General features: G+C 42.9%; 1 protein-coding gene, 1 non-coding gene and 1 pseudogene across 2 annotated transcripts in view; all 3 read right to left on the bottom strand.

Moving 5' to 3' along the window:
• CSF1R (colony stimulating factor 1 receptor) overlaps window positions 1–1,351 on the bottom strand; it is a 30,549-nt gene extending 29,198 nt beyond the window's left edge. Inside the window, exons 1-2 of the mRNA XM_032628591.1 lie at window positions 1,252–1,351; window positions 570–793 (exon numbers count right to left, since the gene is read on the bottom strand). Of these exons, the coding sequence (XP_032484482.1) occupies window positions 570–793; window positions 1,252–1,280 (253 nt within the window). The 5' untranslated portion in view covers window positions 1,281–1,351. The remainder of the gene's footprint in view (window positions 1–569; window positions 794–1,251) is intronic.
• A 7,853-nt stretch (window positions 1,352–9,204) lies between these two features.
• LOC116751017 lies at window positions 9,205–16,849 on the bottom strand (annotated as a pseudogene).
• On the bottom strand, window positions 12,708–12,781 carry TRNAI-AAU. The gene has a single exon. It is a non-coding gene; the product is annotated as a tRNA-Ile (tRNA).
• Window positions 16,850–18,280: the final 1,431 nt, after the last annotated feature.

Genomic DNA, 18,280 nt, shown 5'->3' with positions numbered 1-18,280 from the left:
TGCCTAGTCTGCCTAGTGATTCACAGGCTGGCAGAACCAGCAGAGCCATCAGGGGTTCTCTGGGGCCTCCCTACTCAGTGTAGGTTTGGACCAGGGGCATTGGCATCTCCTAAGAACTTGTTAGTGATGCAGAATCTCAAGTCACCTGCTGAGTCAGAGTCTGCAACGTAACAAGATCCCCGGGGAATATGGACGCACAGTGAAGTTTGAAAACCATTTACTCTAGTCCATCACCGCCCCCAACAACCTGCTATTGACTATTTAGTGGACACTGAAGAGCCCTGAGAGCATCAGGGACGTGTTCAGGACACACGGACAGTCAACATCTGAGCTGGGACGGATCCACAGCCTTGGCCAGGCTCATTCCACCCCATTCATACCCTCTTTTCCCCCCACTGCCTCTCCAAAGCAGACACCCACATACCTACAGCCCAGGGCTGGGGAGATAGAAGCACGAAGTGGGGACACCCAGTGAGGGGCAGGGGTTCAGAGAGTCCTTCCACAGGAGCCCTCTCTGTCACATCCCCTTCACCCCCCACCATCCCCCAAGGCTCCAGGTGTGCTCTTACCGTGCCAAGCTGTGGCCACCAAAAGGATCAGCAGAGTCCCTGGGCCCATGGCCTCAGGGGGAAGGCGGCAGGCCGATGCAGGGCTTGGGGGTGGGCAGGGAGCTAGATTCCTGGACACTGGCTCTTCAGGGACCAGGACAACTGGACATGAGCTCCTCTCCGCTGCACTGGCTGTCTGTCTTATTTTCCTCTTCCTCCTTCTTGGGCTGATCCCCCTTCTTCCCCTTTTAGGAGGCAAGGCAACCACAGAGTTTGGAAATCTTTGTTTAAAAGAAAAAACTAAAAAACAGAGCCATGACCCCCAGGGGGAGGGGTTAGTGTCTGGGGCAGGACTGGCTAAGTTTGAGGCCCTTCTGAAGCCACCTCCGAGGGGCTCTGGGAGAAGAAACATGCCCAGTGTCAGACAGGCAGTCAACTGCACAAATGGGGGTCTTCAGAGTGACCAGGTGGCTCTTGCTAAGCTGAAAGAGAAGTTAGGTTGGTCTGGACAAGCCTGATAATAAATAGCATCAAGAAGCTTCCATTTACAGGACACTCACTAGCCAAGCCCTTTACATTCCACTGTCTCCTTTGGTTCCCACAAAAATTTTATAGAGTAGGTACTGTTATCATTCCCATTTCATAGATGGGAAACTGAGGTTCATGGAGATCAAACACTGTAAACTTGCCCCAGGTCACATACCAAATGGTAGAGGTGGAATTTGAATCCATGCAGCCTGGCTGAAGAACTTTCTTTTTGTGGATTAATTAAGTTTATTTTTTACAAAGAGCCTAATTGTGCTGCTGTATTTCTTTTCTTTTCTTTTTTTTTTTTTTGCAGTACGCGGGCCTCTCACTGCTGTGGCCTCTCCGGTCGTGGAGCACAGGCTCCGGACGCGCAGGCTCAGCCGCTCCACAGCATGTGGGATCTTCCCGGACCGGGGCACGAACTCGTGTCCCCTGCATCGGCAGGCGGACTCTCAACCAGTGCGCCACCAGGGAAGCCCTGTATTTCTTAAGAAGATTAGATTCTCTGCCCCCTCCTTTCCTGAAGGCAATTGTGTTTACCCCTTTTAGTTGATTCTCTTAGTATTTTCCTTCTTATTTCGATTCACATGGTTATAAAGTTACTTCTTGAAACTAAAAAACAAAACAAAGAGAAAAAACCCATATAACACTGATCCAGGAAGATGATCATTCTTTCCATCTACTTAGATATATAAATATTGTAAATACATTTGTGTTTTAGCAAAGTGTTTTGAACCTTTAGCAATCATGAATACCAACCCAAACTGAGTCAGGATGAAATTGAAACTCTGATCAGACCTCTAACTTGCAGAGAGATGGAATCAATCATCAGAAACCTCCCAAGAAAGGAAAGCCCAGGACCAGATAGTTTCGCTGGTGAGCTGTACCAAACATTTAAGGAATTAACCCCAATCCTGCTCAAACTCATTCAAAAAATAGAAGATGAGGGAACACCTCTCAATTCATTCTATGAGGCCAGCATTACCTTGATGCCAACAACAGACAAGGACATCACAAGAAAACTAGAGACCAGTATTCCTTAAGAACATAGATGCAAACGTACTCAGCAAAATACTAGCAAACCACATCTCACAGCATAGATGATTATTAACATGATCATATTATGTTAGATCATGCATAGATTATTAACATGATCATATTAACATGATTAGACACCATAACCAAGTGGGATTTATCCCAGAAATGCAAAGATGGTTTAACACATGAAAATCAATCTAATATACCACATCAACTGATGCAGAAAAAAGCCTTTGACAAAACCTAACATGCTTTCATGATAAAACACCCAAAAGAATTAAAACAAACATTCTCAACATGATTAAGGGCGTATATAAAAAATTCACAGCTAACTCAACGATAAAAGACTGAAAGCTCCTCTCCCCCACTCCCCACCCTCACCACCTTAGATCAGGAACAAGGCAAGGACAGCGGCTCTCACCACTTCTACTCAACTCTGTACTGGAGGTTCTAGTCAGAGCAATCATGAAATAAAAGGCATCCAAATTAAAAGGAAGAAGTAAAACTATCTGTGTTCACAGATGACATAATCCTATACACAGAAAAATCCTAAAGATCTACAAACACCCCAAAATCTATTAGAGCTAAGAAATGTATTCAGTAAAGTTACAGGATACAAGATCAACAACACAAAACTCACGTGTATTTCTATATGCCAGCAGTGAATAACCCAAAAAGGAAATTTAAAAAATAATTTTCTTTGCAATAGCGTCAAAATGGATAAAATACCTGAGAACCAATTTAATCAAAGAGATGCAAGACATAAACACTGAAAACCACAACACACTGCTGAAAGAAATTAAGAAGACTAAATAAATGGAAAGATTTTTATTCATAGATTGGAAGATTTAATGTTGTTAGGATGACAATACTCCCCAAAGTGAGCTACAGATTCAGTCCCTATCAAAATCCCAATGGCCTTTATTACAGAAATGGAAAAGCTGATTCTCAAATTCATATGGAATTTTAAGAGATGCCAAACAGCCAAATCAATATTAGGAAAAAAAAAAAAAAGAAGAAGCTGGAGTCCCCACCTCCCAATTCACAATTTACTACAAAGCTAAAGAAACGAAAGCAGTGTGGTATTGGACTAAGAATACATAGAGATCAATAGAATAAACTTGAGTGTTCAGAAACAAACCTTCACATCTATGGGCAATTGTTTTTCAACAAGAATGCCAAGACCATTCAATGGGGAAAACATTCTTTTCAACAGATGGTGTTAAGAGAACTGCGTATCCACACATAAAAGAATGAAGTTGGACCCTTACTTCATACCATATACAAAAATGAACTCAAAATGGATCAAAGACCTAAATACAAAGGCTAAAAGTATAAAACTCTTACAAGAAAGCACGGGGGTAAATATTCATAACCTGGGCTTGAAAATGGTTTCATACCTTTGTCACCAAAACCCACAAACAACCAAAGGAAAAAAAAAAAGATAAATGGAACTTCATCAGAATTAAACATTTTGGTGGCTGGGAGCTTAGGCTTTATCCTATAGGCCCAGGGTTCTTCATGGGAGCCTGCAGAGGTGGGTACCTGCAAGTACAGTCCAGGAGCCCCAACCTCAGAATCACAGGGATACCTGTTGAAATGCAGATTCCAGGGCCACCCCAGGCCTGGAAACAGGCCTGCACAGGAAACAGGCTCTCTAGGGGATTCTGTTGCTTACTTATGGCTGAGACCACTGCCCTCGAAAGCACATGCATGGCCTTGAGGAAAGCTGAGAATCTCTAAGATGTAGGTGAAGTTTGTGTCTGGCTTCAGGATAGGGTGCTCAGCTTCCATGCAATTCTCACAAAGTCCCTGATCCGGGCTGGCAGGACCCCTCCCTGGTGGAGGGTGTTAGGTGGAGAAGGGATGTGGCTACCCAGGGGGGTGGAGGTCACGGTGACCCCGAGGGGTGGCCTAGGCCACCGCAGCAAAACCTGTCTCCATCCCTGAGATCAGAGGAAGATGTTTGCCCTGTTATTTCTGGACATTATTTCTATCTACTTAGATATATACATTTTATAAATACATTTGTGCTTTAGTAAAGTGTTTTGAACCTTTAGTAATCATGAATACCAACCCAAACTGAGTCAGGATGAAATTGAAACTCTGACCAGGCCTCTAACTTGCAAAGAGATGGAATCAATCATCAGAAACCTCCCAAGAAAGAAAAGCCCAGGACCAGATAGTTTCACTGGTGAATTGTACCAAACATTTAAGGAATTGACCCCAATCCTGCTCAAACTCATTCAGAAAATAGAAGATGAGGGAACACCTCTCAATTCATTCTATGAGGTCAGCATTACCTTGATGCCAACAACAGATAAGGACATCACAAGAAAACTAGAGACCAGTATCCCTTAAGAACATAGATGCAAACGTACTCAGCAAAATACTAGCAAACCAAATCTTACAGCATATTAACATGACCATACACCATGACCAAGTGGTATTTATCCCAGAAATGCAAAGATGTTCAACACATGAAAATCAATCTAATACACCACATCAACAGAACAAGAACAGAATCTCACGTGATTAACTCATTGATGCAGAAACAGTCTTTGACAAAATCTAACATGCTTTCATGATAAAACGTCCCAAAGAGTAGGAATTAAAACAAACATCCTCAACAGCATTAAGGGCATATATAAAAAATTCACAGCTAACTCAATGATAAAAGACTGAAAGCTCCTCTCCCCCACTCCCCACCCTCACCACCTTAGATCAGGAACAAGGCAAGGACAGCGGCTCTCACCACTTCTATTCAACATTGTACTGGAGGTTCTAGTCAGAGCAATCATGAAGAAAAAGAAATAAAAGGCATCCAAATTAAAAGCAAGAAGTAAAACTATCTCTATTCACAGATGACAGAACCCTATACTGAGAAAAATCCTAAAGAATCTACAAAACCCCTCAAAAATCTATTAGAGCTAAGAAATGTATTCAGCAAAGTTACGGGATACAAGATCAACACACAGAACTCACGTGTATTTCTCTATGCCAGCAGTGAACAACCCAAAAAAGAAATTTAAAAACTGATTTTATTTGAAATAAATACCATCAAAATGAGTAAAATACTTGGGAACTAGTGTAACCAAAGAGATGCAAGACGTAAATACTGAAAACCACAACACACGCTGAAAGACATTAAGAAGACTAAATAAATGGAAAGATTTTTATTCATAGATTGGAAGATTTAATGTTGTTAAGATGACAGTACTCCCCAAAATGATCAAAATCCCTTTCAAAATCCCAATGGACTTAATTGCAGAAATGGAAAAGCTGATTCCCACATTCACATGGAATTTCAAAAGATTCCAAATAGCCAAATCAATCTTGGAAAAAAACCAAGTTGGAGTCCCACTTCTGAATTTCACAACTTACTACAAGGCTAAAGAAATGAAAACAGTGTGTTATTGGACTAAGAACAGATACAGAGATTTATTCTTAGAATAAACTCGATAGTTCAGAAATAAACCTTCACATCAAGGGTCAATTGATTTTCAACAAGGGTGCCAAGACCTTTCAACAGGAAGAAAACAGTCTTTTCAGCAAATGGTGTGAAGAGAACTGGATATCCACATACAAAAGAATGAAGTCGAACCCTTACTTCATACCATATACAAAAATTAACTCAAAATGGATCAAAGACCTAAATACAGACGCTAAAAGTATAAAACTCTTAGAAGAATGCGTGGGGGTAGATATTCATGACCTGGACTTGAAAATGGTTTCATAGCTATGTCACCAAAAGCACAAGCAACCAAAGAAAAAAATAAATTGTACTTCATCAAAATTAAACATTTTGGTGCAAAGAATACCAACAAGAGAATAAAAAGACAACATGGCAAAAAGTATTTGCAAACCATATAGACAAGTGTTCAGTATCTAGAATATACCCATATATTCTAGAGTTATCTCCTATAATTCAACAAAGGCAACAACTCAATTTAAAAGTGAGCAAAAAAGTTGAATAGATATTTCTCTAAAGAAGATATACAAATGACCAACAAGAACATGAAAAGATGCTCAATTTCATTAGTCATTAGGCCAATGCAAATCAAAACTACAGTGTGGACTACCTCACACCTACAAGGTTGGCCATAATTTTTTTTAAAAAGTCAGAAAATAACAAGTGTTGGAAAGGATGTGGAAAAACTGCAACCCTTGTACAACACGTGAGAGTTTAAAGTGGAGCTGCTGCTGTTGTAATCAATTTGATAAGTTCCTCAAAAAGTTACACAGAATTACCATGTGACCCAGCAATTCCACTCCTAGGTGTAACCGAGCAAGGGCTCAGTGCCAGACATGAATAGAAACCAATACTATGGCACTGGCTTCTGAGAAACAAAGAGTTTTATCGCACAGTCAACTGGTAAGGAGACAGGAGGCAAGGCTCTCAAACCTCTCTCTCCTTTCCAGGACTGGGGAAAATTTAAGGGGTTGGGGAAATTTCAAGCTTGGAAGGTGATTGGCTAGTCTTGAATCAGTCCATACAAGCTACATGTGCTGCTGGAAGCCAGATTTTCCGAAGGACTTAGTACTTTGTAAAGGACTCTGGTGGCAACCTTTCTATTCTTTGAGTTCCACAGACTAATTATTATTGGTTTCAGCGTTACCCTGTAGGCGTGGGTTCCCATCTCTGCCTGCAAAACAGCTCCTTAAATAGGTTTGATCAACAACCTATTTAAGGACACAAACCAGTTTAATTTGGTGCTGTTTCAATTCCCCCCCTTTTTTCTGGTACATTCCTCGGCCTTGAGGGAAATAGGGGGAGGGCTGCTCTAGCTGTTCTCTGCTGATTAGGAGCGTGGATTTTTATGAGAGGAATGAAATTGAAATATTTGCAAGTCCCACCTTGAACTCTCAAGTCTTGGGCAATCATCATGCGAGTGTGGGAGGCCTTTTTAAAAATACAAGATAAGAATGTGTAACCAGAACTTCGCAGGCTCCACTGCACTTAGGTTGCAGTTGTCCTCAGGGTGTTGATTTTTCCAAGTCTTGAGGAGGACCCAATCCCCCGGCTTATGCAGAGCAGGGCAATGTCTGTGGGAAACATTCATCACCTAGAAGCGTTTTATGTATAGCAGATACAGTAACACGTAGAGACTGTACACGTTTTATAGTATCTAATTATTTTACAATATGATCATTTTCAAGACTAATAACACTTAGTCTTAAGGAAGGGTCTCCCATATAACATTTCATAGGGCTCAGCTGGACCGGGCTTCTAGGGCTACTCTTAGCCTCAGCAGGGCAACTGGTGAGACCTTTTCCCAAGTTAAGTTGGTTTCTTGACATTTTGGCGATTGTCTTTTTGTAGGTACGATTCATCTTTTCAGTATTTCCCACAGACTGAGGTCTCCATGAAGCATGTAACTTCCATTGTGTTCTGAGGGGCCCAGACACTCTTGAGTTACCGTGGCTATGAAAGCTCCTCTGTTGTCACTTTGAATTGAAAGAGACAACCAAAATGAGGGAAAAATGCTTTTAGTAAGGCCACTGTTTTCTTGGAAGCCTTCTCTATCCAGCCTGGAAAAGCTTTGACCCATCCTGTGAAGGTGTCCACAAACACCAGCAAGTGTATATTATGTCCCATGGCTCTTGGCATAACAGTATTTACCAGTCATCTCCTGGTTTTGGCCCTTGGGTTTGCACCCCATTTATTGCTGGGTGTGGCCCAGCTTACGGATTGTTTCTGGCACAGATCAGGCAATTTTATATTACCTTTTAGATAGTCCTTTGCATTTGTGGATCAACAGGCTTTTGTAACTAGTCATAGGCTGAGTCCCTCCCATAATGGGTTCCTTTCCATTAAATGCTCAGGAATAAGCACTAGTCCCTGTTCACTGTCAATCCAGCCTTCTTTGGTTGTTTGGTACTGATCACCATCTAAGTCTTAAGGGTCGGCATGAAATCCCCATTCGTCTGCACTCTCTAGATCCATTTCCAAATACCAAGGCTTAAAAGGGATAGGTCCACACTCAGAATGAGTGCTAGGGCCTTGGGATCTGGGCTTTTGGTTCGGGCCACCTGTTTTGTGGCCTGATCAGCCAAATTACTTTTTTTTTTTTAATAAGTATTTATTTTTGGCTGCATTGGGTTTTCATTGGTGCGTGCGGGCTTTCTCTAGATGCGGCAGGCGGGGGTTACTTTGTTGTGGTGCGCGGGCTTCTCATTGCAGTGGCTTCTCTTATTGCAGAGCATGGGCTCTAGGTGCCTGGGCTTCAGCAGTTGTGGCTGGCGGGCTCTAGAGTGCAGATATAAGCCGTGGCGCATGGGCTTAGTTGCTGCGCAGCATGCGGGATCTTCCCAGACCAGGGCTCGAACCTGTGTCCCCTGCCTTAGCAGGCGGACTCTTAACCATTGTGCCACCAGGAAAGCCCCAAATTACTTTCTTTAGTTATGTAACTATGTCTTTCAGTGGCCTGGGCAATATACTTTGGCTACTTCTTCTGGCATTATAACAGAATCTCATAAGGCCATTATCTCCTCTGCATGTTTAATTTCTTTCCTTCCTGAAATAGTACACTTCTCTCTTTCCATATGGCCGCATGTTCATGTATAACAGAGAAAGCATAGAACTGGTATAAATGGTTACCTTTTTCTTTGCTCCAAGGTGCGGGGCTCTCGTGAGGGCTTTGAGCTCTGCCTTGTGGGCAGGCATTCCTGGAGGAGGGCTTCTGCTTCTAGGACTTCCTGATGAGTTACTATTGCATGCCCAGCCTTTCGGAGTCCCTGGTCCATGAAGCTGCTCCTGTCCATGAACGTCTCCATATCCCAATTTTCTAAAGGCTGATCAGTCAAATCTGCTAGAATAGACTTTGTTGATTATTTGTATGGGATAGAACTCCATTTGGCATTCCACAGTCCAGCTTAATGGCTGTCATTTCCTTTGAGAACCTAACATAGGAATTGGCCATGAGACCAAAGTTAGGGATCCAAATAGGACAAAACCTAGCCATTCCTGAGAATCCTCGCCATTGCCTTCTGATGGTGGGTACTGTCACCCTAGCTAATGGTCCAGTAGTAAATTTTTTTTAAATGGTTATCAAATATCCCATTATTAAATTATTTTTCCTTGCAGTTCTTAACTAGCTGGGCATTCCACCACATCACTGTTGATGTCATCTATGATGTCGTGAAGGTGGCAGCCATCAACATGGCAGCCCACAGACTGGCCCAGGATATCTTTAATGGTTCCAGAGAGTTCTCTAGCTAAAGATCGATGATGCATCTATCAGGCAATGTTGACAATCAAAAGTGATGTTTTCACTGTGCTTAATGGTTTTCTGCTTTTTTCTGTCTCTTGGTGGTTCCCTTAGGGCTTTGATGATCAGGGCAGAGGCAGAAGGTACCACGTCCATCTGGGTCTGTCTGTTCTGAATGGTGTTTCACTGTGCTCCTCAGACCCTTCCAATCACCAGTTGCCTTGGCGATGTCCTCACCAACCTTTTTTTGCAGATAGATCCAGGGCAGATCTTGGGGGCCAGGGCAGATGTGTCACAAACTTCCCCACTGACACATCTCGGGTATACAACTTTGGTATCGTTGGGGTCCAACTTAGGCGGCAGGGTGGAGGCAGCTGGGGTCAGATGAACCTGGATTCGGGAAGACTGAATAAGTTGCACCTTGGTCCCCTCCAAGCCGAAAATCTCCCGTCTTTCTGATAACTCAAATCCTAGGTATTTTACAGTTGGTTGAGAGATTTGCATTTTTCCCTTAGAGGCTTTATATCCCCGGTCTGCCAGCAGCTTTAAAGTGAGGATTGTATTTTGGTCTGAGGCTCCCTTATTTTTATTAGTAATCAGTATATCACAGTAAGACTCCCTCATTTAATGGGAGATCACTTAAGTCCTTGGATAAGACTTCCCTGAAGATGGTGAAGGCATTCTTAAATCCCGTCGGAGTACCATCCAACAATACAGTTGTTATATATTATCTCTGGATTGTCCCATTCAAAGGCAAACAGTTCCTGGGACTCAGGACTTAGGGATATGCAGTAACAGGCATCTTTTAAGTCCAGAACTGTAAACCAGCAAGTCTCCAAATAAAGTTGTACGCAAACTGTAAGGATTTGGTACTACCAGATGTACATATCTACAACTTGGTTAGTGACTCGCAAATCCCGTACAAAACAATACTTTCCAGTACCAGTTGTTTTGTATCTGACAAGGTCACTTTAATTGGCACTTAAGAAAGGTGGTTATCAGAGACTTTGTATCTTCCCTCACATGCCTCTTTAAAGGGTATTGCTTTACATTTGGAGCCTTGGCATCTAGACAGAATTTTACCACTATCGGGTCAGCCCTCTTGGCACTTCCTGCCTCCCATCAGCCCAAACATCCACTCTTAACCTTTTGTAGAATTTGTTCAGGACCTTCTGGTTGAGGCTTGTCTCCTGCACAGTTTGCAGGGCGTACGCCTGATCTGGGAGTTCTCTAAGGCCTACTTTTTCTGGTGAGAAAGTCATTTAATTCTGTTTGTAGATCTCCTCCCAACAAGGGAATAAGGCATTCAGGCATATACAGAGAGCTGTGTTTTGTTTTGTTTTCTAAATTTTTAAATTTTAAATTTTATACAGCAGGTTCTTATTAGTTATCTATTTTACACATATTAGTGTATACATGTCAATTCCAATCTCCCAATTCATCCCCACACACACACTTTCACCCCTTGGTGTCCATACATTTGTTCTCCACATCTGTGTCTCTATTTCTGCCCTGCAAACCAGTTCATCTGTACCATTTTCCTAGGTTCCACATATATGCGTTAATATGTGATATTTGTTTTTCTCTTTCTGACTTACTTCACTATGACAGTCTCTAGATCCATCCACGTCTCTGCAAATGACCCAGTTTCGTTCCTTTTTGTGGCTGAGTGATATTCCATCGTATATATGTACCACATCTTCTTTATCCATTCGTCTGTTGATGGGCATTTAGGTTGCTTCCATGACCTGGCTATAGTAAATAGTGCTGCAACAAACATTGGGGTGCATGTGTCTTTTTGAATTATGGTTTTCTCTGGGTATATGCCCAGTAGTGGGATTGCTGGGTCATATGATAATTCTATTTTTAGATTTTTGAGGAACCTCCATACTGTTCTCCATAATGGCTGTATCAATTTACATTCCTACCAACAGTGCAGGAGGGTTCCCTTTTCTCCACACCTCCAGCATTTGTTGTTTGTAGATTTTCTGCTGATGCCCATTGTACCTGGTGTGAGGTGATGCTTCATTGTGCTTTTGATTTGCATTTCTCTAGTAATTAGTGATATTGAGCAGCTTATCATGTGTTTCTTGGCCATCTGCATGTCTTCTTCGGAGAAATGTCTCTTTAGGTCTTCTGTCCATTTTTTGATTGGTTTTTTTTTGGTGGTACATGGGCCTCTCACTGCTGTGGCCTCTCCCATTGCGGAGCACAGGCTCCGGACGCGCAGGCTCAGCGGCCATGGCTCACAGGCGGGCCCAGCCGCTCCGCAGCATGTGGGATCTTCCCGGGCTGGGGCACGATCCCATGTCCCCTGCATCAGCAGGTGGACTCTCAACCACTGCGCCACCAGGGAAGCCCAATCATACAGTTTTTATTCAATTTGTTAATATTGTGTATCACATTGATTGATTTGTGTATATTGAAGAATCCTTGCATCTCTGGGATAAACCCCACTTGATCATGGTGTATGATCCTTTTAATGTGTTGTTGGATTCTGTTTGCTAGTATTTTGTTGAGGATTTTTGCATCTATATTCATCAGTAATATTGGTCTGTAATTTTCTTTTTTTGTAGTATCTTTGTCTGGTTTTGGTATCAGGGTGATGGTGGCCTCGTAGAACGAGTTTGGGAGTGTTCCTCCCTCTGCAATTTTTTGGAAGAGTTTGAGAAGGATGGGTGTTAGCTCTTCTCTAAATGTTTGATAGAATTCACCTGTGAAGCCATCTGGTCCTGGACTTTTGTTTGTTGGAAGATTTTTAATCACAGTTTCAATTTCATTACTTGTGATTGGTCTGCTCATATTTTCTGTTTCTTCCAGGTTCAGTCGTGGAAGGTTATACCTTTCTAAGAATTTGTCCATATCTTCCAGGTTGTCCATTTTATCAGCATAGGGTTGCTTGTAGTAGTCTCTTAGGATGCTTGGTATTTCTGCGGTGTCTGTTGTAACTTCTCCTTTTTCACTTCTGACTTTATTGATTTGAGTCTTCTCCCTGTTTTTCTTCATGAGTCTGGCTAAAGGTTTATCAATTGTGTTTATCTTCTCAAAGAACTAGCTTTTAGTTTTATTGATCTTTGTTATTCTTTTGTTTCTATTTCATTTATTTCTGCTCTGATCTTTATGATTTCTTTCCTTCTACTAACTTTGGGTTTTGTTCTTCTTTCTGTAGTTGCTTTAAGTGTAAGGTTAGATTGTTGATTTGAGATTTTTGTTTCTTGAGTTAGGACTGTATTGCTACAAACTTCCCTCTTAGAACAGCTTTTGATGCATCCCATAGGTTTTGACATGTTGATTTTTTTTTTTTTCTTTAAGTAACCTGTGCCTTCCAAGTCTCAGCTAGAGACGTGTAACCACCTTGGGTGGTAAGAAGTAAAAGCACCCATAGCCCGTACGGGGATCGAACCCGCGACCTTGGCATTATTAGCACCATGCTCTAACCAACTGACCTAACCAGCCACAACTCCCATAGGTTTTGGATCGTGTTTTCATTGTAATTTGTCTCTAGCTATTTTTTAATTTCCTCTTTGATTTCTCCAGTGATCTCTTGGTTATTTAGTAACGTATTGTTTAGCCTTCGTGTGTCTGTGTTTTTTTCCCTGTAACTGATTTCTAATCTCATAGCATTGTGGTCAGAAAAGATGCTTGATATGATTTCAATTTTCTTAAATTTACTGAGGCTTGATTTGTGACCCAAGATGCCATCTATCCTGGAGAATGTTCCATGTGCACTTGAGAAGAAAGTGTAATCTGCTGTTATTAGATGGAATGACCTATAAATATTAATTAAATCTATCTGGTCTATTGTGTCATTTAAAGCTTGTGTTTCCTTATTTTCTATCTGGATGATCTGTCCATTGGTGTAAGTGAGGTGTTAAAGTCCCCCACTATTATTGTGTTACTGTCGATTTCCTCTTTATTAGCAGCTATTAGCAGTTGCCTTATGTAGTTAGGTGCTCCTATGTTGGGTGCATATATATCTATAATTGTTATACCTTCTTCTTGGATTGATCACTTGATTATGTAGTGTCCTTCCTGTCTCTTGTAATATTCTTTATTTTAAAGTCTATTTTATCTGATATGAGTATTGCTACTCCAGCTTTTTTTTTTTTTTTTTTTTTGTGGTACGCGGGCCTCTCACTGCTGTGGCCTCTCCCGTTGCGGAGCACAGGCTCCGGACACGCATGCCCAGCAGCCATGGCTCATGGGCCCAGCCGCTGCATGGCATGCGGATCCTCCTGAACCGGGGCACGAACCCATGTCCCCTGCATCGGCAGGAGAACTCCCAACCACTGTGCCACCAGGGAAGTCCTCCAGCTTTCTTTTGATTTCCATTTGCATGGAATATCTTTTTCCATCCCCTCACTTTCAGTCTGACTATGTCCCTAGGTCTGAAGTGAGTCTTTTATAGACAGCATATGTATCGGTCTTGTTTTGTATCCATTCGGTGAGCCTGTCTTTTGGTTGGAGCATTTAATCCATTCACATTTAAGGTAATTATTAACATGTATGTTCCTATTACCATTTTCTTAATTGTTATGAGTTTGTTTTTGTAGATCCTTTTCTTCTCATGTTTCCCACTTAGAGAAGTTCCTTTAGCATTTGTTGTAGAGCTGGTTTGGTGGTGCTGAATTCTCTTAGCTTTTCCTTGTCTGTAAAGCTTTTGATTTCTCCATCAAATCTGAATGAGATCCTTACCGGGTAGAGCAATCTTGGTTGTAGAGCAATCTTGGTTGTAGGTTTTTCCCTTTCATCACTTGAAATATTATCACGCCACTCCCTTCTGGCTTGTAGAGTTTCTGCAGAGAAATCAGCTGTTAACCTTATGGGAGTTCCCTTGTATGTTATTTGTCATTTTTCCCTTATTGCTTACAATAATTTTTCTTTGTCTTTAATTTTTTTCACTGATTACTATGTGTCTCAGCATGTTCCTCCTTGGGTTTATTCTGCCTGGGACTCTCTGTTCTTCCTAGACTTGGGTGGCCATTTTCTTTCCCATGTTAGGGAAGTTTTGGACTATAATCTCTTCAAATATTTTCTCGGATCCTTTCTCTCTCTCTTCTCCTTCTGGGACCCCTATAATGTGAATGTTGTTGTGTTTAATGTTTTCCCAGAGGTCTCTCAGACTGTCTTCAATTCTTTTCATTCTTTTCTCTTTAATCAGTTCCATAGCTGTGAATTCCAGCATTCTGTCTTCTAGGTCACTTATCTGTTCTTCTGCCTCAGTTATTCTGCTATTGATTCCTTCCAGTGTACTTTTCATTTCAGTTATTGTATTGTTCATCTCTGTTTGTTCTTTAATTCTTCTAGGTCTTTGTTAAACATTGCTTGCATCTTCCCTATCATTGCCTCCATTCTTTTTCTGGGATCTTGGATCATCTTCACTATCATTATTCTGAATTCTTTTTCTGGAAGGTTGCCTATCTCCACTTCATTTAGTTGTTTTTCTGGGGTTTTCTCTTGTTCCTTCATGTGGTACACAGTCATCTGCCTTTTCGTTTTGTCTTTCTGTGAATGTGGTTTTCATTCCACAGGCTGCAGAACTGTAGTTCTTGCTTCTGCTGTCTGCCCTCTGGTGTGAGCTGCGCAATATGTTTTTTTCCCCCAATTATATAAACCAGAGGTAGAAACGGAGGAGGACACACATAAAAATCCCCTTGGTTGATCCTAGTCCTTTAGACCTGTGGGAACTTAACTCAACAGATATTGCCTGGCCTGAGGCAGAGCGGCCCCTGGGCTGAACTGAGTACAGGGAAGAGCGAGAGTACCCAAGGAGGAGACAGATGTAATAAATAAAAATCATTTGGCTCTGAGAGAGGCAAAAGAGGTTTTACTGAGGGTCCTCAATTGAACTATAAATTTACATCTCTTCCACAAATTCGTACCTTACAAAATAACAGAAAAACCAGTGGAGGTCAGACGTACCTGCTACTCTTGATCTGAGGAAAGTTGATAACCGCAGTGCACGGCACAGAGCTGACGGTAGCACAGCCAGGAGCCGTTCCTCGAAGAAAAACAAGCACTTAGTGAAGCTGGGCTCTGCAGCTGGCTGACTGGGTTTCCTCCGCTGCAGCACTCAAGATAGTTTACTTCTTGGCCAGCAAAACCCCACAAGAGGCTGGGACAACCACCTTCACCAAACGCCTGCCGCTTCTTCCCAGCCTTTGTGGTTGGGGCCGCACACCAAGCAGCAGTCTTATCAGAGACTCAGGTCCTCGTGATGCTGCAATGCTGGCTGCACCTGGAAAACCTGGGCGTTCACGGGAGATGAAGGAAAGCACCAGGACTTGCCAATTTGTGGCTACCAGCACCCTTTGTTCCTATATAGGCAGCACCTGGGCACACGGGCCGCTTGCCCCTCCAACCACTCTCCATCTTAGTGCCTGTTCTGAGGGGTTAGCTGCCCCCACCCGAGAATGGATGTCTGGGGAGAGAGAGGACGAAAACAAGGAACCCCTAAGTCAAAGTCTTAGTCAATATCCCAGGTTTCAAACCCAAGAGCTGAGAACAGTCTATGGACTGCAAATCTCTAGAAAATGCCTTCCCTCAGGCACTCATAAATGCCCACGCACTACAAGGAAGAGTAGCCCCGCTCGCCACAACTAGAGAAAAGCCCACGCGCAGCAACCAAGACCCAAAGCAGCCACAGAAAAAAAAAAAAAAATACCATTGACTTAAAAATTAAAAAAAGAATTCCCTGGAGAATCGACAAAGGAGAATGGAAAGTATCAAAGATGACCAGCTTGGATTTGAAGCTTCCCTCAGGGAATACTGAAAAGGTTTCCATTAAAGGTGGTTGCCAAGCACTGTAGCCTAAACATCACGCGTGCTGCCTGTCTGCCAAGAAATCTGTCCTGGCAGTTCTGAGACTGCAGCCACGGTGGTCAGAGGCTCCTAAGAGTTCCCCCCCCCCCCAGCCGACTGCTGAGGACAGGCGTGTCTATTGCAGAGGGGCCTGGGAGAGCCCAGGCTCTGTCTCACGCACCACCTGGATAAACTTACCTTATGGGGAGGCAGGTGAAAGAAATGACAGGATCACCTTGAAGAAACCAAAGTGAGGAGGCTGACTGAGACTCAGAGCTGAATTTGAGAGACGAATTCAGGAGTATACAGGTTGAAACACCCAAGCCCTGACTTCCTTTGTGGGCATGTTGGGGTATAACCTTCCACGTAGATGATCGAAACATTTTACCTCCCCAGCAGAAATCAAAGAGAAGCACAGCTCAGCACCTGGGAAATTTCCAGGTAGAATACATTCCGCCCAAGACCTCCATATAGCATGTGGCCTTTAGCGTCACCACCAATGCTTGTTCCTCCAGCAAACTTTCATACACACACACACACACACACACACACACACTGAAAAGCATTTCAATGCTAACTCCCTGCTAGTTTGGCTCATGCAAAAGAGGGTTAAAACTCTCAGTGAGGGAAACCCAAAATGTCCAATTGTATGAAGTTCCTTTAACCCAGACACGGGTGACATTCTTATGGGGGTGGAGACTTACCTGCTTCACGCTCCCTCATTTCCCCTTTACCGTCTCACCCCAACAAGGTAATCTGGGCTGGTTTCATTAAGAATACCCACCTTTATCAATACCACCAGGTAATTACATTAGGCAGAGGTGAAAGCTCCCGACAACTCTGTAAGGCAAGCTCTCTAGTCAGGGAGCGATGGCGTTTACCTCTTGGGTCAGAGGACCCCACATCCCCCCATTAATGCTAGTTCCAGAAAGTTTTGCTATACTCATCCAAGGTCCAACGCCTATTAGCGAATCCTAACAAAGGAAACACTCAGACATAGGCAAACAAAAGGCATGGGGCTCTAACTCAGGGATTGGGATTCTAACCTGATTGATCCTTTGGTACCTCAGTGGCTACAACCTTTTAGAGTGTCTCTCTTAAGGTGGGACTCTCACCCACAATCCTGATGAGATTATTCAACAATATAGGCACTGGTGCATTTTAACAAGGTTACTCACCCTCAAAGACATCTGATTTAGGAGCTGTTTCTTCTCTCAAAAGTGAAAGGAGCACTGAGGGGCCTGGAGGGCCACAGCGGGGAAGCAGGAACTCGACAGCTGACCCTCTACAGGAATTTGGTCTAGGTGGCCACTCAGGGTCTGCGGTGAGAGCCCACACTCCGCCAGGGGCTACAGTGCCTCGGGCAGGCTGTCACAAGACTGAGTCCCTTCATGGAGTCCAAAACTGTTACTGAGCAAGGGCTCGCTACCCAATGTGCAGAAAAGCCAAGATTATGAGACTGGCCAGATTTGAGGGCCTTGCCTTGGTTGACCCCCAGGATGAGGAGGAACCTTGGATACAGAGGGATGACGATAAACAATAGGTGGATGAACACCCAGTGTTCACGGGTCAGCTCTACACCAGTTAAAGGACATTGTCATGCTGGATAAAAAAGCAAAACCAATATTTCCTTTCTACAAGAAACCCACTTTAGAGTGTAATTTGGTGCAGCCAGTATGGAGAACAGTATGGAGGTTCCCTAAAAAACTAAAAATAGAGCTACCATATGATCCAGCAATCCCACTCCAGGGGGATATAACTGGAAAAGACGAAAACTCTAATTTCATCTTTATTTCTAATAATCAAAAAGATACATGTGCCCCAATGTTCATAGCAGCACTATTCACAACAAGCAAGTCATGGAAGCGATCTAAGTGTCCATCGACAGAGGAATGGATAAAGAAGATGTGGCATAGCCTCCTCTTGTTTCCCAGAACCTGTCAGGATTCCCACTTTCCAACAGTCCTGCATTCTGGCAGAGCCTGGAGTGAAGAGCAGAGAGAATTATTGGAACAAGCTTCATCTCTCCTGGATGCCAATGAACAATCTCACAGCCTTCTCCTTTGGGCTTTGACCTAAGACTCTCCCAGCCTGTTTGCAAGAGGCTAAGGGCCTCTCAATTTCCAACATGTCCTGGACCCATCTGAAATGGGC

The sequence above is a fragment of the Phocoena sinus genome, chromosome 3 (assembly GCF_008692025.1).
Source record: "Phocoena sinus isolate mPhoSin1 chromosome 3, mPhoSin1.pri, whole genome shotgun sequence".
In the NCBI taxonomy this organism is placed as follows: Eukaryota; Metazoa; Chordata; class Mammalia; order Artiodactyla; family Phocoenidae; genus Phocoena; species Phocoena sinus.
This window is presented reverse-complemented; position numbering and strand designations above follow the sequence as displayed.